General features: G+C 49.1%; 1 protein-coding gene across 1 annotated transcript in view; it reads right to left on the reverse strand.

Annotated features, from left to right (window-relative positions):
• Positions 1-9,544: 9,544 nt before the first annotated feature.
• Positions 9,545-23,033, reverse strand: part of LOC119094423 (uncharacterized protein K02A2.6-like) — a 31,255-nt gene continuing 17,766 nt past the window's right edge. Inside the window, exon 3 of the mRNA XM_037217484.1 lies at positions 9,545-9,650. Coding sequence (XP_037073379.1) covers positions 9,545-9,650 — 106 coding nt within the window. The remainder of the gene's footprint in view (positions 9,651-23,033) is intronic.

The following is a 23,033-nucleotide window of genomic DNA, read 5'->3' on the forward strand; positions in this document are numbered from 1 at the left end:
AAACTTCTCAAAACTTTTTAAAAGCATTCATGGACATATCTGACGCAAACACGGCAAAATAAATTCCAATATCCCAGCCGCGGCCATATTTATCGGTATGTGTTGCTTACAGAGCGTACATGCCTAGACATTATTTACCGCGAATGATCATTGAAAAAAGTGATCCTCAAAGCCTGTCTTGCTCCACACACAGCACCGATGTAAACAATAATGGCGCAGCCAGCATTCAATACCCTTCACCGATCCACACTGCTGGTTGCCAGGTCTGGCATTCACCTAGACCTTGGATAAACTAAAGGTTTAGACTGATGAAAGGTCTATGAAGAGTTTCTTCATATAATCAGCCTATGCTTAATAATACATGCGCAGCTTGGCTATTGAAATGTCCATGAAATCGCATGAACACGATCATATCCTTGTAAGGCTGTTTAGTAAACAGGAAAACTTCATGGAAATATCTTAAGGCATGACACAATTCAGCGCTTTGATATATCGTGCTGCTATCTCAGGCAAACGCGTGGCTCACGGGCTACTTTCCTGCGCTAAAAACGGCGGCATCCTGTCTTAAGTCGCTGCCTTGTGCTGCGTGACCGTGGTCGTAGACAGAGCTGATGCCTTGTAGGCAGTGTGGTATAGCCGGGCTCCAGCTGTGGGGCCACGTCAGGACCTCTCCCTTTTTAATCAAAACCGTTAGTTTCTGACACATCCCCTCCCCAGAGTTCCTACTATGTATCCATTTATCATCGCTCTGATGTAGATGATGATAGATGTAGGCAGATACTACCACTATTAAGTTTTCTGAGAATACATCTCCGTCGTGCCGTGCAATCGCGCCCAAATTTTTGATAGCACGTAGAGCATCCATTGCGCGTGTTTTGACATCCACCTCCGCCATTCGCCCAGAAGTCGTGTACTCAGTGCGAGCTGCTTAACACACGTTTGAGTGTGTGTGTCCATAATATTTTAAGTACGTATCTGCACGCCTAGGGACAAGCCAGGGGTCATTGGGGACCTGCACCCCGCTAAGCCCTTGGGCCTTCGAACCCCTCGGGACAGACGATCAAGGGGCCGATTCTGGTGCTTGAATGACTGGCCGGGGGACGACCCCGGCCCTCAGAGCAGGCCGAGCCATCAAAGGTCAGACAAGGACCTCGTGCAAATACTGAGGCCTTCGGGACGACGAGGGCCTCTATCTGGGTCAGAGACCACCAATGCTGAACAGATGGCCCTGTGTCGGCTTGGGCTCTGGAGGCCTATTTACGAAGCAGTGACAAGGCTGATGTGCGCGGTTGTTACTGAACGTCTCCTGCGTTGGTCGGGGCCCGTGCAACAAGGTGGCTACCGGTGGCGTTCAGAGACCCATAATGCTATAACGCGGAAGCCCGTGTCGGCGAGGAGCCTCGAGTCGGCCAGGGGGACATTTGCTGAAGAGGGACAGGATGGGACCCTGCATGTCAGAATGCTTTTTGTGTTGGTCGGGATCCCCAGACATTAAAGGCAAGGGGACACATCGACGGGAAATGAAACAAACGGTAAAAGACAATGAATCGGTTCTTAAGAAGGTTATAGAAGAAGGGCTCTGCCAGTCATGGACCTCAGTGCCGAACGGAAGCCGTTCAGAGCTCCGGCCCCCTAAGATGGCATAATTCTCTTCAAAAGCTTTTGATCGGATTCAGTTAAAATCAGATCCCACGCAAAGCAGGCTTGTTGTGAATGACCCTACCATCCTATCGTAAAATTCCCATCCTTCGGCAGAACTCTGAAAAAAACGTGCCGTGACGCTCGGCGTGGTCCACCCGATTCTCTGACCTCTCTTCTTTTAAACGACCGCTGCCACCGGCCGTGGACCATCCAAGTCAAATGTCAAAAAAGCGTCCACTCGCCTACGAGCGTGGGAGACTTATATCAGCGCTTGTCCATCATGAAAAATGACTGAAACGCTCACCTTGTTCAAAGTTCTATAAACATCTTTTCACAAAATGTTGAGTGCGATGCAATTGCACCCATTGGAACACTGAAAGAGAGAAATGCATTTTAGTGGTCTAGAGCTTTCCAGCACTGTCGTGTTGGCAGACAGCTTGTGGGCGATTTGTAAGCACACTCCAGAGTCTCCCTATTTTTGTATGCCCCTCGTCCTCACTGTGCAGTCTCCTAAGCGTAAAAAACTGACCGCGCACTGAGGGCGTAAACGCACCATATGCACCTTATATGACATCACGGTAGCGCCTAGCCGAGTTTGTGCAACAGATTTGTTTATTGAAGGAATGAAGCAAGTGAGTCAATCCATTGATGCAATTTAAAATATATTTGGGATTGATAAAAAGGGAATGTTGCAGGTATGGTGATTGAAGAACTAGTGAAGTCATTATCATCGTTGTGCACCAACTTTATGATTGCGAGCATAGCGCGGTTTGCTTTCAAATGAGCCATCACGGCATCAAACATGGCCAATATCATCTGGGCTCGTGCTACGGTGTGTGTTTCCGGAAGGGTTGTGAAGAGCTGGTAAGTGTAGGTTAATTTGAATGTAATATTTGGTGGGGTGTGTGAGTGTGAGTGTGAGAAGTGTGAGTGTGAGAAAGAGAAAAAAAGAGAAAAAAGAGAAAAAAGAGAAAAGAGAGAAAAAAGTGTGAGTGTGAGAAGTGTGAGTAAAATCTGGGTACATACATTGGCGGATGCATGCAGGTAAGGCTTACCCAAGTTTACACATTTGCCGGCCCAGTAATACGTGCAATGTGAATGACTGTGAATAGGGTATGGGGCTCAAAACATCTAGATTTTGAACATTTCCTCTTTCTTCGTGTGAAGATGTTCAGCTCCCTACAATTCGTACCTGACAGTCAAGTTCTAAAATGAGGTCTCAGTATGGAAACAGCATCATTGTGAAATGAACTTTTTATGTTTTAAAGACACGGGAAATTGGCCAGACTTGAATTTTTTAGACAGAACATGAACAAAACTGCATTTTATTATTGGTATATTTAACTTTTGGGGATATAATCAGCATATAAGGCAACGTGTTTGATGTCCAGTGAGATTTCCGAGTTTAACTCGCGCCCGGGTGGCCGGCTGCATACCCTTCGCTCGGGTGGAGGGGTCAATTTGACCCCATAAGATCTCAGAAACTAAGAAAGCTAGAGACACCACATTTACAGGCTGCGTCGATATTTACGTGAACTCGCTTAGGGCAAAGTTTCAGGTTTCTAAGTTATGAACTTCGTGTCAAATAATGTCAAACAAGGTTAAATTCCAAGCTGGTCTTCAAAGTGCCCCCAGAACCTAGATAACCGTTTCTAAGCAAAAGTTCACATGCTCATCTAAGGTCAGTGACCTTGTTTGACCTATTGAACGCCATAGTGACCAAAATCATACAAGGTTGCTTTGAGGACGGCATTTGAATAAGCAACAAAGATTACGTTAGGCAGTATGTTCCTGAAAATAAAATGTTGAACTGGGTTATTTCAGGCCAATGACCTGCTCTGATCTCTAAGAAGTCCATGGAAGATGTATAATGCGGTTCCGGCCATCAATAAATTCGAAATGAGCACCAGAAACTATCACATACAACAAGCCCTAGAGCAACACAACAGGTTGGTTTTGACCTTGGTCTGACCTTCATATCTGACCTTAGGTCAATGCCATTTGCTCATTCCACGGTTGTTTTGCCTAAGAAAGCATTTCAGAGATGTATGGCTTCGTCTAACACTCCGTTAATGGATCAGATTGAAGGATTCCCTAGAAATTGCCTTCCCTTAAACCATGGCCTGATTTGACCTGCCATAGATCAGCGACCTGATAAGGTACATCTAAATTTTTTATACCAAACGATCCGCTATTCAATATTCCACAGCTATGCACAATTTGGCGGGGCTACGCCGCGCCGTTCAGAAGCCACTCTTGAAAAACATTCGGGGGGGTCACTTTGACCCCGATCCCCTACCCGAGCGCGTTAAACCTCACTCACCTGGCGGGCAGCGCCACAAATGAAGCAAGACAGTGCCGAATGTACTACATGAGTTGAATACGCAAATGATAGGAGCATTTTTGTGTTAAAGCTCTGAAAAATTTTGTCGGTGGGTGCCAAGAAGTATAAATTTGGTGATAGACCATATGTTGAAGCATGATAGTTAAGCAGAGCCATAATTGGGATAGCACCTAACCCATTTGGTGCAAGATTCAGGATGTCCCCAGACTTAACATCTTGCGCGGTCACATGATGTCTTGGTTTGCACAAGTGGTCCGTTATTTGGTAACATTTGTTTTTGTACAATATAAATGCCTAGGGCACATAACATTAATATAGTAATGACACTGTGTATATGGGGCAAGGGGGGTCTGCCACACGCTTTTCACTGGCATAAATAAAAGGAAATGCTTGAAACCATTCCCTTTGTGTCCTTAACGTAAGGTTATTGGTAGACAGGAAGGGAATATGGTTTAATTCCCCATAAAGCTTATAGCATCTAAGTCGGTGGTGAAATAGCAAGTGCACATAGACGCAGCCAAGAGAGAATGCCGGGCTCCCCCCATCTGGCACGGCAGAGCGTTCGATGTGTAATGCGGCACTCGAGCACCTCGAGCCGTACTCAGTACCACGAGCCCCGAGCCTCGTACCCAGTACCACGCTAGTTGCCAGGGGACCGTCCGGTGACACCGGGGCAAGCGCGACACACACAAGGCGGTGCTCGCAGCCGGTGTCGCTGTAACGCCAGTGCAGCTCTCCCCCCCCCCCCCCCCCCCCCCCACCAGACCAGGTGTCCGCAGGGACGGGCCGCGCATCAACAACAAGGCTCAACAAGGCTCGCACAGCACCGCTGTTTCTGTTGCCAAATAAGCATGCGAACACAGATCAGACAAGCTGAGGTGGTCCATAGCCCTTGGCAGAGTCCAGAGTCCACCCAACGACGCGCTCTGTAACAACTCTGCTTTAATTTGCTTAATTAAGCTGGTCAGTCGGCTACGAGTTCGTGGTCATTGAGTTGAGGAGGTCTGTCAGTTGCCTTCGCGGAAAACACCGGATGGTTGAGCCACGACAGTGATTGATGAGTAGTACCCATCTTTTGTATGATACCGTGTGGCCGGAATCTCAACACCGATTCCAGAATCCACCTTTGACTTATCCGCAGTTTTTATTGGCCGGCTGCACTTCCATTCGCTCCCACACGGAGTTTCTACCGCGCCGCCGTGGAAACGGAATGCCTGGGCATCGCTCAGGAACACAAGCAACAAATGCTGAGCTTTCCCAGTCGCAAACTGGCTGTTATATGGTTGGCTTGGTTATTGGGGTACGCCATAATTTTGCTTGTTAGAGCCTCGGTTTTGCTTTTTGGTGTGCTGGTTTGCAGCACTTCAGTCATTCACCATAGTGCAGTGTCCTAACAACTAGGCAGCTACGCCAGTTTCTACGACCCTCGTTCTAAAGACTTCACGGTAATTTTAAGGTTTTCGCCACAATTTCATAGCAACACACCGGAGGGTTGAATTTTCATGCTGATCCCACATGGAGCTAAAAATGCGTCGCGAAAACAATGCCAGTTGTTATCATGCTATATGACAAATAACCTCTTTAGTTCCTGAAGAATTAAAGATAAAACCACAGGAGAGTTTTGAGATATTAAATTGAGCCACTGAAACCGTCACCACTATACGCGCCACACATTCTGAAGTGCTTGCGGTGCGGCGTCGTACGCAATGTGAGCAAGCCCCGGAAAGCTGCTCCACTCTACGTCATGTGTTTGCGCATACGCGCCGTCTTTGTTTATGATGGTTGTTGGATGTTGCTGATTGTATCCCATGCAGGTACCATCTCAACTGGGTTGTACCTCAGAATAATCTTTAGAGCCGCGCACGCCTCAAATAAACAATGTTGGCAGCATTCAGTGTTGGTAACCGATCATCCATCTATCAACAGGCGACCCGACTGACCGTCCTGAATCATTTCCAATACCCGTGTGGCACTGTCAGGTAAAAACTAATTCAAACGACCACTAAATCAGGTGTTCTATGTGAGGTCGCTGACCTATGACCGGTCAAAGTCAGGCTTTGGCTGTCAGCGAAAACTACGTCTAGGAAATCGTTCAATCTGATTCGACAGCGGAGTCTGGTGTACGCTTCGAATATAGTAATAATATAGTATAAATATAGACCACAACATACATGTTCCATGCACCTATTTAAGGTCAGAGCAGGTTACTGATCTAAAATGGCCCAGGTCAACATTTGGCTTTAGGAGCATACCGCCAAGCCTAGGCCTTGACGCTTTTTTCGTACCATAAAATGGACGCAACCTGGTACATTTTTGGTCACCTTGACCTTCCAAACACCACAAAAGGTCACTGACCTTCAATGGGAGCTAGTGTCTTTCTGCTTTACAACAGCTATCTCCGTTCAAGTCGTTTGCATGAGGAGATCTGGAGCCCCTTGTACACCAGTTTGGAGGTTGAACTGGTTTGACTTTACTTGAAACCATGGTCATGACTTAGGAACCTCAAATCTTGACACAAGTGAGTTCACATACAGGATAACCTACCCCGTGAATTTGGTGAGTCAAGCTATCTAGGTTGCTTTAATCTATGGGGCCAAACTGACCCCCAACCGAGCGAGGGGTATTCAACCGGCCACCCGGGCGCGTGTCAGAACATGCGTGTGTATGCGGTGTGTAACACTAACTTTAAACAATACCTTGTAGTTGGCCTTCAAAATATTGAGCACTATAAACAATGCCAATTTTGTGCTAGATGAAAGATAACTGAACAGGTTAGAAACTGACGGATTTCTGCATAGTAGCGTTGACGATCCATGAACAAGGAAAAAGAAAATGAAGGTGATGTCAAACTTGAAATTAACACTAGGACCCCAACAGCTCGGTTAGTGATGTCATTATCTCTCCTTTCCAGGATTACAAAACTACCTGCGAACTTTTCACTGTCTTGCTGCACAGAAATATGACAACAGCAAGCAGGCAACTGGTCATGCGCCTGCAGAGCCAAAAACCGCAACAGCTGCGACTTGAAAAAAAAAACAGAACAAGCAGCGGTGAACGTTTTCAGTTAGGTCCATCGCTAGGTCTCAACAACAGCCAATGGAACTTCAAGCTCGGTCCATCCGGCTGGACGCTCCCGATGAGCCAGACGGCTGAGAAGCACTACGAGGCCCCGAGCTACTGCATTTGACAATCGTTGGGCAGACGGGCGCGGCGCCGACCGACTGCCAAGCGGGGCGCGTGGACGGCCGGGCCGGCGTCCTGACGGCCCTGACGGCGGGCTCCGGACTGACGCCGTGACAGGTCGCGCTCTGGCAGCGAGGAATTCAGCCGCGAGATTGCGTCCCCGAACAGTTTGCAGAGTCAAACCCGATCGATGTGGCCCGACGTCGCAAAAGCCTAAGCTGCCGGATATTCTGGGGAAGCCGCGTGACAATTTATCGTGGATTCTTCCAACGTTCCAATGAGCCACGATCGAACCGAATACGCGGCCACGGTCCAGACACAAATACATGATCCACGGTCTTAGCGGTAATATGGGGGAAGCGAGCCTTGAGCCGTCGGTTCGTTGATCCTAAGCATTCCTGCGGCTTCCGTGTTCAACTGGCCACATCATCCAGGCGTGCTGATGTGTGGGATAACGTCAGCTATTTTTGGACAAGAAACTCATGGCATTTCAGTAAAAGCGTGTCCTTCACTGAATCTCGGTTGCCAGTCGAATGGCTGCCTCTCTGTCGACGCCATACGTGGTCACCCTTATCGAAGCCTGCGATATTGCACTTGCACTTGCCGGCACTTCTGTGAATACATTTCAGTACATGCATAACAGCGTACTGTTTGGAAGACGCAAGCGCCTCGCGCAGATGGAAAGGACACAGCTAACAGGTCTTGCAGCGTGTAGCGGACCAGTTACGGAACGGACCAGTACGGAGCGGACCAGTAACACAGTGGACCAGTTACGGGGAGGGCCAGTTACAGGGCGGACTAGTTACAGAGGGGAGCAGTTACAGAGCGGACCGGTTACAGGGCGGACCAGTTACAGAGCGGACTAGTTGCAGGGCGGACCAGTTACAGAGGGGAGCAGTTACACAGCGGACCGGTTGCAGGGCGGACCAGTTACAGAGCGGACTAGTTGCAGGGCGGACCAGTTATAGAGGAGAGCAGTTACAGAGCGGATCAGTTACAGGGCGGACTAGTTACAGAGCGGACCAGTTACAGATTGGGTTAGTTACAGAACGGATCAGTTACAGAGTGGGTTAGTTACAGAGCGGACCAGTTACAAAGTGGACCAGTTACAGAGCGGACCAGTTAGGGAGTGGACCAGGTACGGATTGGGTTAGTTACAGGGCGGACCAGCTACAGAGTGAATCAGTTGCAGAGTAGAGCTGACCAGTCACAGGACGGACCAGCTACAGAGTGGATCAGTTGCAGAGTGGATCAGTTGCAGAGTGGAGCTGATCAGTCACAGGGAGGAGGGGGCCAATCTCAGAGCGTAATAGATCAGTCAAACGGAGGAACACATCGATGGCAGGCTGACAGAGACCAGGCGCAACAGGGCGTCGTTAACCAGTCAAACGTCCGAGCACACAGATGGCGGTCGACATGTAGAGCAGACCAGTCAGGGTCAGAACTCAAGGCGCTGCACTTGTTCTTTACAGGACTGGGACTACAGACGCAGTGCAAAACAGATCATGTATGGGATAGTTCAAGAGGCAGAGCAAATGAGTTATGCGATAACTCGCTGCTGCTGGTGCATCAGTGCTGTGCAACAGTGCAGGGCATACGCCAGGGACCGAGCTGACCAGCAGGGCAGATCGCTGGTGCATCAGCGCAGTAAGCTGAGGACCGAGCTGACCAGCAGGGCAGATCGCTGGTGCATCAGCGCAGTAAGCTGAGGACTGAGCTGACCAGCAGGGCAGATCGCTTGTGTTTCAGTGCACTGTGTGTACGCTAAGGACCGGGCTGACGAGTAGGGCAGATCGCTGGTGCATCAGTGCAGTGGGTAAGCTGAGGACCGAGCTGACCAGCAGGGCAGATCGCTGGTGCATCAGTGCAGTGGGTAAGCTGAGGACCGAGCTGACCAGCAGGGCAGATGGCTGGTTCAACAGTGCAATTTGCGGTCGCTGGTGCATGAGTGCAGTGCGTACGCTGAGGAGCGAGGTGACCAGCAGGGCAGATGGCTGGTGTAACAGTGCACTGTGCGCTGGGGATGGCCGTTCCACTGGCCAGACGCGGGTCGCGAGTGTGCTGCTCCGTTCCCGCCGGGCGCGGCCCATCGGCGTCACGCTCCGGGCATTGGTCTCGATCGTTGGGCGGAACAGATAGTACCGGGAAGGGGCCGGGTCGGAACGGCGAGCGCTGCGCAGCCCGACTGCATGGAGCTCTCGCGACTCACCAAACGTGCCACTGTCGGCTGACGCTCAGACTCTCGGAGGGCAGACGGCTCAGCGGCTGGCGTGCCACTGTCGGCTGACGCTCAGGCTCTCGGAGGGCATACGGCTCATCAGCAGTTGACGTGCCACTGTCGGCTGACGCTCAGGCTCTCGGAGGGCATACGGCTCATCAGCGGCTGACGTGGCTCTGTCGGCCGACGTCCAGGTTCTCGGAGGGCAGACGGCCCATCAGCGGCTGACGTGCCACCGTCGGCTGACGCTCAGGCTCTCGGAGGCTAGAAGGATCATCAGCGGCTGACGTGCCACTGTCGGCTGACGTCCAGGCTCTCGGAGGGCAGACGGCTCATCAGCGGCTGAGCCACTACACCTCACCGAAACCGGCTGGCATCAGCGGAGAGAAACATGAGTGTGAACGAGGGAACTCCTGTAGCCGACTGATTATTTCCATGCACCAGCGTGGGACGAATCACGTTAGAGCTGCTCTGACAACAAATCGGACCATGGCTATTTGCTCCCCGTCTGCCCTGTTCATGTGCGTTTTCTGGAGAGATATTGTTGTTGAACCCTGAATAACTCTATATTGGTGTCGAGAAAGTGACACCATAATGGTAGGAGTACATAAAATACAACCATGGACAGCACCATATGCGAGAGTATGAGTTGAAATCAACACAACGCTCAACCTTTAAAGGCTGCTCCTCACACGATTACTGGATCGGAATTTTCTTACGCATTTCAAAACTTCAAGGACGCTGTTCTGGCTGCCACTGCCAGTGGCAAACTTTTCTATTTTATCGCTGCCACGTATGGAGGCTGCTGCAATGCTTTTGGACGTTCGCACTCGGCGGAGATTCAAAAACGCGCCTTTTAAGAGCGCTGTGCGCTGATTTTGTCCTGCAGCAGAGGGCTTCGCTCGATTTTCATTGGTCCCCTCACCAGGCCATTTACCAACTACTCGTCACTCAAAACTCAACTCGTCGAAAACTCGTAAAAACTCAACTCAACTCAAAACCAACTCAAATCGTCGCAGAGGGCTGCTTTAATGCATTTGATCTCCTCTGTGACTCACCTTTTCGCTGGGCGAATGAATGCACGAAATCTGAAGAGATTACTGCCGACCGCCAGGCAAAACGCAGCAAAAGCACCCGGCCGCTTGACTTTAAGTACGCGGTGGCTGCGGCTGGACGGTCGATCGGTGGCAACGCGACCTAGCCAAAATATGAAATCGTAACATTTGAGCCAAAGTTGGTCTATTACAGAGATCGGACAGACAATGGCAAACAAACGAGTGGAAAATAGAGGAAATGATAGGGAGCGAACCTTAATGCAAATTGCGTCGCGACCCAAGCCATATTTCAACGACAGCGGGTTGCATTCGACAACGTTTTGCAAGATGTTGATATCTTTGGGCTGTCCCTCGATTTCTGGCGCCGTAGAAAGTGGCGTCGGCCACGCAAATTGTGAACCTAAGAGTGCTTGATTCTTTTAGGTTAGATTAACGCACACACGTACTCTGGCTGACATAATATGGCGTGAAACTTTTCAGCCCTTGAAAGGGCAATATATGTACTAACCTTCTTTATTCGCGTGGTATGCTATTCATGCAATCACGCACTAGTAGCAAAAATGACTTAATAATGAAAAGTCATTTTTGTACGCGGAAATGGATCCTTAAGTTATTGAGGTGCACATAAATTTATAACAACCTTTCGCCACAGGGGTTTCAAGAGGAAAAAGGGTGTGTGTGGGGGGAGGGGGGGGGGGGTATCACTGCCCACGTTCGTCTCATTGGTAAGGCATCCCACGCTGCTGCATGGTAAACATTGGCCCGGAAACATATCTCCCTGTCTCACCTGACAGGCATTTGATCCTGTCCTTCAGCACGTCAATGCAATCTCCTACCGCTTTCAAACGTGGAACTCAGCGACCGAGCAGTGAAAGCGCCTGAAAATCATACACATAACGGCAAATACACCTGCAGTACACCAGCACAAGTTGTCCCCACGATAAAACTGGCCCCTCCTTGAACTTTTAAGGATTTGATTTCACCGCTTAGCGAAGTAGGCACGCGAGCGCCGGTCTGTACACCATTTGGCAGGATGCACCTGCCCGTCTATCTTCATTTTGCGTTGGGTTGTGTCTGGGTTGAACTGAGTGTTGCTGGAGCAAGCAAGTTTGATGCGACGCAAGTGCGCGCGAGACGTTCCGCAGTGGTAAATCTCGTGGTTGGGAGAGACCGGTCGACAAGAAAAAATTAAAGAGTTTACTTCCACGGCGTATACAGATGTACAAGTTATTGAGCAGCTTGATTCTGCACCCCTATATATATATATATATATATATATATATATATATATATATATATATATTTTATACGAATATATGTATATATATATATACCATACAGCACACACTCCTGTCTATTAGCAAGGAAACCGACATGCTGTCGTATTCAACGGAATGATCACTATGTGGAATACAGGTAAGCATTGAAACGTCCAATGTACAGCATTTCTTTTTATAGTTTCTTACTTAGGAATATAAACACAAACAACAGGCACACCGGTACCTACAAGCTCTCAAAGAGTAAATATTTTGACAAATGTCCATTGCAGCGGGCATTATGTGTACAGACGATGGCTCCGATAGCCTTATTCCTCATGGAATAGCTAGGAGAGCGCGGAGAGAGAAGAATGCACAAATATTTTGGCTACACGTATCTCTCATAGCGATTATGAGCAGCAAACTCAGAATCATCTGCCAGCCCCACTTTTTGGGGGCCGTTTTTCTTTATTGAGGGAACAGCGACCACAGTTTTTACACGTCACCATCATCCAAGGGATCATACAGGAAACAATTGTCAGCATTATTACGACGCAGTGCATGGCTAGTTAAGAATTAAAAACACCCGAATATACAACATGCATAATGCACACATGCAAAAGGCATTAAGTAAACATTCCGCATTCACAATTGCAAGCGATTTCACCATACAACTACAGGCATACCGGTTGTTGTTTGCGTGGTAAAAGTATACAAACAACAGGCGGTGTGATTGTATAAAGCACGCAACACGCATAAAAGCACTTATCACATTCCCATTCTCATGTTGAACTGTCTGAAAGCATCAAAGGAACAAAGTCCATGTCGGTAATTCGTGCGGCCCACCCGTCTGAGATTTAAAGGAAGCATGCCACCTTTTTGTATTCTCTACTTTTTGCCAGACCGGACGTGTCCGATTCGATCGGTGATACCAGGCTTCTAGAGATCCTGCTAAATAGTTCAGAATTTCTATTCGAAGTATCCGCTCCTGCAAAGCGAAATCTCATTGGACCCCTGCTTACCACTATGAAAGTAATGCGTGTTATTTGCCACGCTTTTTCTAACGTGTGTCTTCTGATATGCTTGAGAAGGCTAATGTGTCAAAATATTTGTGTAATCAGTGCTGTGAAAGCCTGAAACACTTTTTTAGAGAAAAGATGTGCAGACATGAGGCTATTATATCGCGGGTTTAACGAAACCTATAACATGGTTTTGATTTATCCCATATGGCGTTTGGCACGGTGACTCTTTCTGAAGTGCGCTTTGGCTTTGGGAAATGTAGCATCATATGATCTATGGTGATGCATTGGTTCAAGCTTCAACCAATGCTGTTCTCGGTAACTGGCTCTTGCCACCCGCTGTGCCAATCACAAACGTCCATCTGTACTGATGTCACTCATATCAGCAGAGGTGCTACTTTGAGCCCGCAGGCCCGCAATGTGCGGGTCGAAACGGTCCAAAAGTGGTGCCTCTAACCCGGGTGCCGCATACTGTGCTGGCAAAGTGAGTCACAACACCACAGTATTTTCAGATAGCTGTGAATAAATGTAAACTTCAAGCGCGTATTCCCAGTCAGCCTCGCACCGCGCAGGGACCTGGTAGAGCCATGGGTGTCCCACAGCCACAGTGTAAGCGGTAAAGAAAACGCCACATATTTTCGGCGTACCACTGTGGCGCCGCCAGGATTCCGCGAAGGGCGGTGCCACGCTTCGCTGTGGTGCCCTCTGGAAATTAACGCTCCCCTCAAAAATTCCTCGGATTTCAGACACTTCGTTTCCAAGTCCCTATTTTCCAATCGGTAAGCTATCGTACTATGCGCATTGAGAAGGGCTAGGCATTGATGGATGTGAATTTACAAGGTACACGTTCATCTTTTTTCTAGACACTAATGGACCTTTTCATTAATATTTCAGAGGAGATATGGCAAAATGGGTTTAAGTTGCCTGCTAGATACCATCAAAGTCAGGCACGACACAACTTGACTAACTAGCCATTGCCAACCTACATGCAACGAAACCAGCAGAAAGTTGCATTTTGTAGCTCTCCAGCCTTACAATGCTTGGTTGCATGTCATTGGCTTTTACGACGCTACTGAGACTACATGGCTAAGCCTGCCTCTCGCACGCAGAAAGGGTGTGTACCGTTGGGAATCAAACTAAACACTGAACAGTGAATGACAAAACGCAAAAACCATGACTTGTATACAACGCCGAAGTTGGAATGCCACTCAGGGAACGTCATAACGCGTCATAACGACGTCATAACGACGTCATAACGCGAATATCGTAACGTTGGTGGTGGCGGTAGAAGGCGGTGAATCTACTTAACTCTGTTGACTTATAGCTATCGGCACACTTTAAAGTGGAAAAAAGACTTCAGACCCCACAGTCTCTCTATTAAGTAACTATGCTTCTCAATGCGTCATTGTTTGGGTGCATCCTGGGAGTTTGCATGATGTTGAGGTGCTTCCAAGCTAGCCGTACGAAATCGTCACCCTGACACTTAATCATAGCGCTTTAAACTCGTCAAGAAATGACAGTGGTAGTGCTGAAAGTGTTCGCTGCGGCAAATATCGTTATGTGCTCGATTTTTGGCCCTTCTCGTGGCGCTCCTGCATATTCATCCTTGGGTTTAGGATGTTTATTTGTATTCACATGCTCGGTTAGAAAGTTATGCCTAAGTTATTCGATTATAAGTCGCATTTCCGAAATAACTAGCAAGTGAAGAAAACATCCCCAACTTCTTATGCTATGTCGCACGAAACGCGGCTCACCCGACGATATTTTTAATTTCTTCGCCCCGCGACCTAGAACTCCCTGGTTACCCGGGGAGACTACGTGCGTCGATTTACGAGTGGGCCGGGGGTCTTGTGGGAGGGGGACCCCGAACGGGTACACAGCGCGCATACGCGACTGAAGCCCGGTGCTTGGCCGCTGAGGCGCATGCAAGACTGCCCCATCTTTGACTACTTTCCTTCATCCCATGGCCCTAACCTGACCATTATTGGTCAAAAGGGCTGTAATCCAAGCAACCAAACCAAAGGCGGTTCCGTTCGTTATTCGTTATCCTTGCTATTCGTTATTCTTGTCCTCAACGTCGCTTCGCCTTGCATCCGCGCGACGCCTCGTTTGACCGGGGCAGGTTGCACGCGTTGGCCTCGAGTGGGCCGAGATCCCCGTGGGAAGGGAGACGCCGACAGGGTACCCAGCGCACATGCGCGTGTTTAAGCTCGACGGTTGGCCCCCGGGCACATGCAAGTCTGCCCCACCGCTAACCATTTTCCTTCATCCCATAGCTCTGGACTGATCATTTATGGTCAGCACGGCTCTAATCCAACCAAACAAATGAGATTCGTGACTGCGGCTCGCACAGCTTGCCTTGCATTGTTCGAGGCCAATTGACGTTCACCCGATTTGGAAATCGTGGGCACGGACGCCAGAGCTGAGTGGCTGGACGACAATGTTCTTTTTGACCTTAAACGCCGACTGGCCAATGGGGTAGCATAACTGGAATAGCGTTGCTATAGTGACATGCATGCTTGAATGACCTTGAAATGGTGTGCACAAAATATTCAGTACATCTTCGCGGGCGTGTAGCCCAGAAACTGGAGACTGTCAGGTCTTAAGGAAGGCAGGACTGTGAACTGCAGCGAAGGGTCTTCAATTGACTTTGCGGCGCAAACGCCCACACAGATACGCACGCTTCAGTACGCTAGGATGCGTACAGGTGCGCTTCCTTCAATGTCCATAACTGCTTGCTCAGCTGGAGGGAATGTTCCACATTTGAAGATATCGAAGTAAACGCCAGACATTATGAAATAACCTCCCTTACAATTTTTGGCATGCTTTCAAATGGAAAAGACTGCTTTAGACATCAGAATTTCCCCATTTAGTAAATTCCTCAATACGTCCGTGTTTTATTGCGTCACCGCACAGACACTGATTGAGACGTGATTGACTGCCGTTATATCTGTAAATCGTGCTCACGGGCGCCAGACGTGTACAACTCAACAATCATAATTTTCATACATCGATGATCGCATTGTCAATAGAATAACAGGATTTCAATGGCGTTATTAAGGCGCCATTAATGCCCCGGTGACATTGAAATAATCTGCACAAAACGTTTGCACATCGGCGCGGGCGTGTAGCTCAGAAACTAGACCACCCTAGGTCTTAAGAAGGGCAAAGTTGTGAACTGCATTGAATGATCTTCAATATGGCTATTTCAATTTAAAACGTCATACAAATGTGGAACACTTTCCTTAACACGTTTAAGGGACTGTGGGTCGTCTTCCTAGCTCCCAGATAATCGGTTACCACAATACACTGCGGTCGGTGCCAAGATTACTGATTTACTTTTTCTCACACCACCATGACTTCAGGTGTGTAAAAGGTCACCCAAAATATCCATATAGAGGCGGAGATGATGACGACTTACGGTAGAAGGAGGTCCGGTGTAGTTATTCGGGAGTATAAATCATTACTGCACATTCCTCCTTTGCATTTGTTGTTTTAGACGCCAGACTTCTTATATTGCCGTCTAACAAGCCAATGATATTTCTCATCATTGATGCTGCAGCATGGGCCTTGAACATAAACCTTGAAAAAGTTCTAATTACACTTAAAATATCAGAAACGCCAGGAGGAATGCTTACAATGATTTACAATGTGCATGTGTAACACAGGGATCTGCTTTTGCGGTTTTACCCTCTTCGATGTATTTAAATCTTATGCGTTGCTCCCGCTGGTTTGACCTTGGCGCTGAGCAGCGCTTGGTGGCTATACCCTGAGACCACAGGCTAGTAGTGCAGCTCCAGCTCAGCGCCCCTGCCGTGCGCAGCTACGTCGCGGTCTCCATGTGTCGTGACGGCCCTCCCTGGACAGCTGACCTCGGCGACCCCAGCCGGCAACACGGACACACAAAACACCGGTGCGATCTGCTTTTGAAGCGGCTTTCGCTGCAAATGCTTCATTGCATAAATACCGGCATACGTAAAGATACTAAGCATTTTACCCTTACCATGCATGCCTGCACATAAAGGGCAGTTCTATTGAAAACATAGGCGAGAAACGGAATATGGGTGTTTTTCGGTCAGCTTGGCAAAAAGCTGACGATTTTCTGTGAGTATAGCAATATGGGGCGTTCGGAATCTGACAACCACGCGGTGTCGTTAGTTTTACGTATTTATCAACTCCGGTGACCCATATCTGGTCTCAGTCCTCATACATGCCCCGTGACCGGCGGATCCGCGGTTTGCCCCCAGTTGAACGTTATCGCACTTTTTCCAACGTGACTGCTTGTTATCTGCCCCGTCGAGCGGTGTTGGTTCTGTGTCGCTGCGATGCGGGACTGCGGAGACCCATGTGCGGCCACGTCTACGCCAGTAAGCTTTGCAAGAGACGCATCCATATTAAAAGGGACGCAGTGTCGCAGTCAGCGAGCGGCCATGATTCTCTTTAGAATGTAGATTATTCTATCAGAATGTTACACATGCATCAGTTCACGGCGTTTTGTTTACGAGAGTTGTGTAGAGGGGCCATTTCCCCACAGCCGTCAGCACCTGCGCATTTTTTTACAAAGCGCGGATAGCACAGGCAGTCAACAAAATACTGCGGTTAGACGTGCCACGTTCAGCGCGTCTGGGAAGAGCCGCTGGCCACAACTGCATTGGAACCGCCGCGGGATTCGAGAAGCGTCACTGGTCCTATCGATTTGTCATCGGGATATAATGGGCGAAGCGCCATGGGGAAATACGACACCTCGTTCGGGACACACGGGAGCCATTTGCATGATCCGCCCACTAACATGTAAATCGGTGACGCGCGTATTAGAATAATGTGAGAGGAGGTGGTCGGTTATCGCAGACACATTCGACGCACGTCACAGCAGGCAAAGGGTGTGCGGTGTTCTTCCCCAAGCAGATAGGTAGGCCGGTCGCTTTGTCAGTTTAGCTGCCGGAAAAAATATAATGTGGCGCTTTTTGGTAAAAGCGCCCCGACATAATTAGTGGATGTTTTAAGTTAGCTAAGCACTCCTAGGTCTGGAAACGCCGTTGCGTTAATGCGTTCGACACTTTTGCTTTAACGTATTCAAGATCAATGCGCTTCCGGCAGCCTTACTCAGTCTCTGACAATTAAGTTGCGCTTTTGTCCAGTCATACGGGAGAGGCACTTTACCAAGGGCAAATGATAGGCGTGCCCTGACCTGGCGGCCTCTTTGTCTCCTCTCGGTCACGTGACGCCATGTGGCGGAGCCTGACCCGCCGCTGCACTGGCCAGGCCTGCAGTGATATTCTCAATATCCGGACACGATATTTCAGAGCTCTTTATGACTATGAAATAAAATCATAAATGCTGAACATTGGACTAGAAATACGATCGCATAAATCACGCGACTGGAAATTCAAAAGCCTTGGGCCGGATGGCACTCATGTGGCGCTTTTTCTCGAGTCCTCATCGTCTGCCATTCGGAGGTGACAAGGCCAGCACTACGCCTGATCTATGGAGACATCACGGGCCATTTGCTTTTTTCACAAATGTGCGGTTATCCTGCTCAGTACCTGTTCAGACACGCACTGGTACGTTTTCATCCCCACAGGTTCTAACGTTAGCTGCTTGCGCTCAGCAGCGGCCGGGATGACAGAGGGGACACGGACGACTGAGAGAGTAACGGCCGGGAAAACAGAGAGGACACGGACAGCTGAGAGAGCAGCGACAGGGATAACAGAGAGGACGCGGACGACTGAGAAAGCAGCGACAGAGACAACAGAGAGGACACGGACGACTGAGAGAGCAGCGGCCGGGAGAACAGAGAGGACACGGACGACTGAGAGAGCAGCGACAGGGATGACAGAGAGGACACAGACGACTGAGAGAGCAGCGGCCGGGATAACAGAGAGGACACGGACGACTGAGAGAGCAGCGGTAGGGATGACAGAGAGGACCTGGACGGCTGAGAGAGCAGCGGCCGCGAAAACAGAGGGGACACTGACGTCTGAAAGCCGCGTCGAGAGCTCTCCCAACTGACCGCGGCAATATATAGGCCGTGAAGCGGTCTGTTCAGTATGGCCTGGCCTGAATTTAACGGCCTCATCTTCCGCCGGAGGCCACCCCGCTCCAACGTATCAATTACATTAGACTAATCCGGCTCGGTTTGGACATAACTGCGGCCAAGTTGGTAGCCGGCCGGGGTAGCCGTCCGGCAATCAATGTCGGTCAGACGCCCCCCCCCCTCCCCCCTCCAACCGCAGCCTCCATGTCGGAGCAGGGACCTGAGCTGCTCGCGCGGCTCCCCAGACGTGTTCCGCTAGCTGAAAGGGATGCGTCGTCAGCCCAATGATTGAGAGCTCCCGTTTTTGCATGCCATGAATGGATTGGTAATTTGTTTCTGGAAGGAGAAGCAAATCGCATGTCGCCAGATGGAACTCGATTCGTTCCCGCGTCATGGCATCCCTGTCCCTTATCGTGTGTTATCTCTGTTCGCAAATAGCAAATGGAGAAATGGGCAGCTCAGGGTGTACACGGACTATTCTGTGAAATCTCTGTCTTTCAAAAAACGCAATTTTGTTGTCCAGCGTTCTCTGCTACGCGCCTCAGCAGTCCACATTCGGTGTTGCGGTCCTGACCGCACAAAGTAATTTTTGGTATCCCATCACGGTGTTTGCTGCCTCGTTCGTCCATTGTTCCCTATACTTTTTTCTAGTGTTCCCTGTCATCTTTGCCCTAGGTTGCGTGTCTTTTTCGTGTGTCTCGCGGTATCCATCCAATGCTCTCTGCCATCTCTGTCTGTTCTTCCCCACCAACTTCCCGTGTTAATCACTATCATCTTTGTCCGGCATGCTCTGTATTCTCCTCACACCGTTCCCCGTCCTCTTCGCTCGGTGCTCACCGGTGTTCGCTTCCGGTTGGCGGCATTCCCTAAAACAGGCTATGATTATGGACGTCGCTTGAGAGGAAGCATGAGACAAAGCGTGGTCCACTTGAACCATCACTTCAGAATTTTATGTTGATGGAGTGTCCTAGAGACGGCGCCCTCTGTTTGTTCTGTCCTGGTGGGTAAAGCTGGAGAAGTAGGTATCCAAATGTGCTGAGGCGAGCAGCTGCCTGGTCCGGAGTTCGGTATTTACTTTCCCTGAAACGTTCACGGTTCATTGACATTCGTCGCCAATGTTTGCGATTGTTGGATGGGCGGCTTGGCCTGGACTGGTTCACGAAGTTAATTCGGGCTCAGCGGGGTGGGTACAACGGCTCTGGCGCCCACTGCCGCTGCATTCGCCTGGAGAAGTTCGCCGTCAGTGGGCGCAGGCTTTGTGTGCTCGTGTTTATCTGGAGTGCGAACACTCTGGCAGTCACCGTACCTGTGACACTCCAGCCTAACAGCAATAGGCGAAGCACGGCAGACGGTCAGCTGGCAAGTCTGCCCTGCGGCGATAGGTATAGGCCCCATGAAGTGATGGTGGCTGCGCTGTGATGATCGAATGAAGCGAGCTGTAAACAGAGACGAACGTCTCAGCACCCGGCCAGCCGCGCGCCACATGTGTGGTGCACAGTGCGCAACATGTGCGGCTTCTTGGGCGGCGAACATGTGCGGGGCCCTGTAAAGTTCGCAGGTGATGTGAGGCTATGGCGTGGACGTCAATCCACCCCAACGGCTGAACAAAGGCCATACAAAGAACGTTTTGTGGATAGCGGCTTAAAGATGGTATCGTATCCACAACAAACCATGCGCAATTTAAATACACTTGCGACGCAACGAGGAGTCAGCCTTGCTCACCATCCGTTTATTTACCTGGTATTGAGTTACATAGCAGAGCTAATCCTTAAAAAAAGATATTAAGAACAAGGTCCCAGGCAGAGCAATGCTCCAGGCAGAACAAGGCCCAGGCAGAGCCGGCCCATCAGCTAACCGTAAATTGTGTAGATTCAACAGCTAAGGGCCCGGTTTGCTCCGGTCAATCATGTTTTTGATGGCCCTAGATCTTTGCAATCATTGATGTCAGCAGCACTCATCTTGCGTTGTCACCGTACCATCCTTTGAAGATTCTTCTTAAATGTTCCAAAGTCGCTTATATGTCGCTGTCTTTATCAACCAGCGTATTTCTACAACGTTGCAGCATCACTGCAATTTTATCCCTTCGCTCGTGCAGCATGGAAAGCATACCATTCTCGTGTCACAAATACGATGAACAGGACGGGACACAAACATGGCCAGATAGCAGCCCCCGGGTGTCGCGGTGAAGGCAATCTAAATGATACCGACGGAAGAAAAGACGCACAACCACACTGGCAGAAGCGTGAAGCGGGGTGCGCTGGCTGCCGAGCGCAAACGTGCTGTCAACCTGATCCGATGCGATCCGACCTACCAGAAAACGAATCAACTGAGTCCACGTCGATCAGCCCTCGCATTACGGGCTTTCATCTCTTCAACGACAAATTCGTTTCACCCTAGTGTCTTAGATTTTAGGAATGTGTTAAAGAGAGCGTTGGAAATTTGTGTGTTTTTTAAAAGAAATAGTCATTTTGAAGAGCATTCGGCGCAGTTCACAGCCATACTCTTTTCAAGATCTAAAGCCTTTAGTTCCCTAGTCATACATCCGCAAAGATGTTCATACCTTTCCGTGCAGAATATTCCAAGATCATTCAGGCATGCATGACGCCATAGGAAAATCATTCAAATCGTCCCACTCCATTAATCATGCAGCGTTCATGACTAAGAAGAGTATAACCGTCGAGTCCTTTACATCTGGCGTGAGCACAATTTACAGAGATAACGGACGTCCATTGCTCTCAGTCAGTGTTAACCGGGCTGTGCAAGTTTGAATCATGAATCACGTTGTGTGCTACATAATGCACGAATCTGGACGTGAGTACTGTTTATCACGGAATTACGACTAGCCATCAATTAACTTAAGAAAGGCGTCATAACTGAGCGTGTGAATACAAATAAACAACTAAAGCTCACCGATAAATATGCAAGAACACGACGCGAAGTGATCACAACACGAGCACATAACGATTTTTGGTTCAGCAAACACCTTCAGCACCGCCACGGCCAATTCTCGGTAAGATCAAAGCACTACATGCGGGTGCTAGGGTGCCAAGCTCGCGCGGCCAGTTTGGTAGCACCTCAGCGTCATAATTACGCACCATGACGCAATCAAACAATGACGTATTGAGAAGAATGTTTCCTAAATGGAGCATTTATGTCGTTGAAAGCAGCATTTTCCAATTAAAAGCATACAAATAGTTATAAGTGAGCTTAGCTTATCCTACCTGGTGCTTGCTTTAACTTCTTCAAACGTAGAGCATTTTCTTGAACCGTCGCCCTGATCCGCTGTTTTTCATAACGCGGACTGATCGGTGGGTCGCTGCGTCCCGCCCCCCCCCCCCCCCCGCTTGCTGTTTCCAAGCTAATAAAGATAAAGCTTACCGGAAAATACCATGTGATTGGCTTCAAGAAAATCTTGTGATTGGTGGCAAGTTTCATGTTACTAGGCAAATATCTGATCTCGCAGTGTCAGTTTGTTTCTATATATATATATATATATATATATATATGAGAGAGAGAGAGAGAGAGAGAGAGAGAGGAGAGAGAGAGAGAGAGAGAGAGAGAGAGAGAGAGAGAAGAGAGAGAGAGAGAGAGAGAGAGAGAGAGAGAGAGAGAGAGAGAGGAGAGAGAGAGAGAGAGAGAGAGAGAGAGAGAGAGAGAGAGAGAGAGAGAGAGAGAGAGAAGAGAGGAGAGAGAGAGAAGAGAGAGAGAGAGAGAGAGAGAGAGAGAAGAGAAGAGAGAAGAGAGAGAGAGGAGAGAGAGAGAAAGAGGAGAGAGAGAGAGAGAGAGAGAGAGAGAGAGAGAGAGAGAGAGAGAGAGAGAGAGAGAGAGAGAGAGAGAGAGAGAGAGAGAGAGAGAGAGAGAGAGAGAGAGAGAGAGAGAGAGAGAGAGATAGAGAGAGAGAGAGAGAGAGAGAGAGAGAGAGAGAGAGAGAGAGAGAAGGAGAGAAGAGAGAGAGAGAGAGAGAGAGAGAGAGAGAGAGAGAGAGAGAGAGAGAGAGAGAGAGAGAGAGAGAGAGAGAGAGAGAGAGAGAGAGAGAGAGAGAGAAGAGAGAGAGAGAGAGAAGAGAGAGAGAGAGAGAGAGAGAGAGAGAGAGAGAGAAGAGAGAGAGAGAGAGAGAGAGAGAGAGAGAGAAGAGAGAAGAGAGGAGAGAGAGAGAGAGAGAGAGAGAGAGAGAGAGGAGAGAGAGAGAGAGAGAGAGGAGAGAGAGAGAGAGAGAGAGAGAAGAGAGAGAGAGAGAGAGAGAGAGAGAGAGAGAGAGAGAGAGAGAGAGAGAGAGAGAGAGA

Source organism: Pollicipes pollicipes, unplaced genomic scaffold (genome assembly GCF_011947565.3).
Source record: "Pollicipes pollicipes isolate AB1234 unplaced genomic scaffold, Ppol_2.1 Scaffold_4002;HRSCAF=4701_pilon_pilon_pilon, whole genome shotgun sequence".
In the NCBI taxonomy this organism is placed as follows: Eukaryota; Metazoa; Arthropoda; class Thecostraca; order Pollicipedomorpha; family Pollicipedidae; genus Pollicipes; species Pollicipes pollicipes.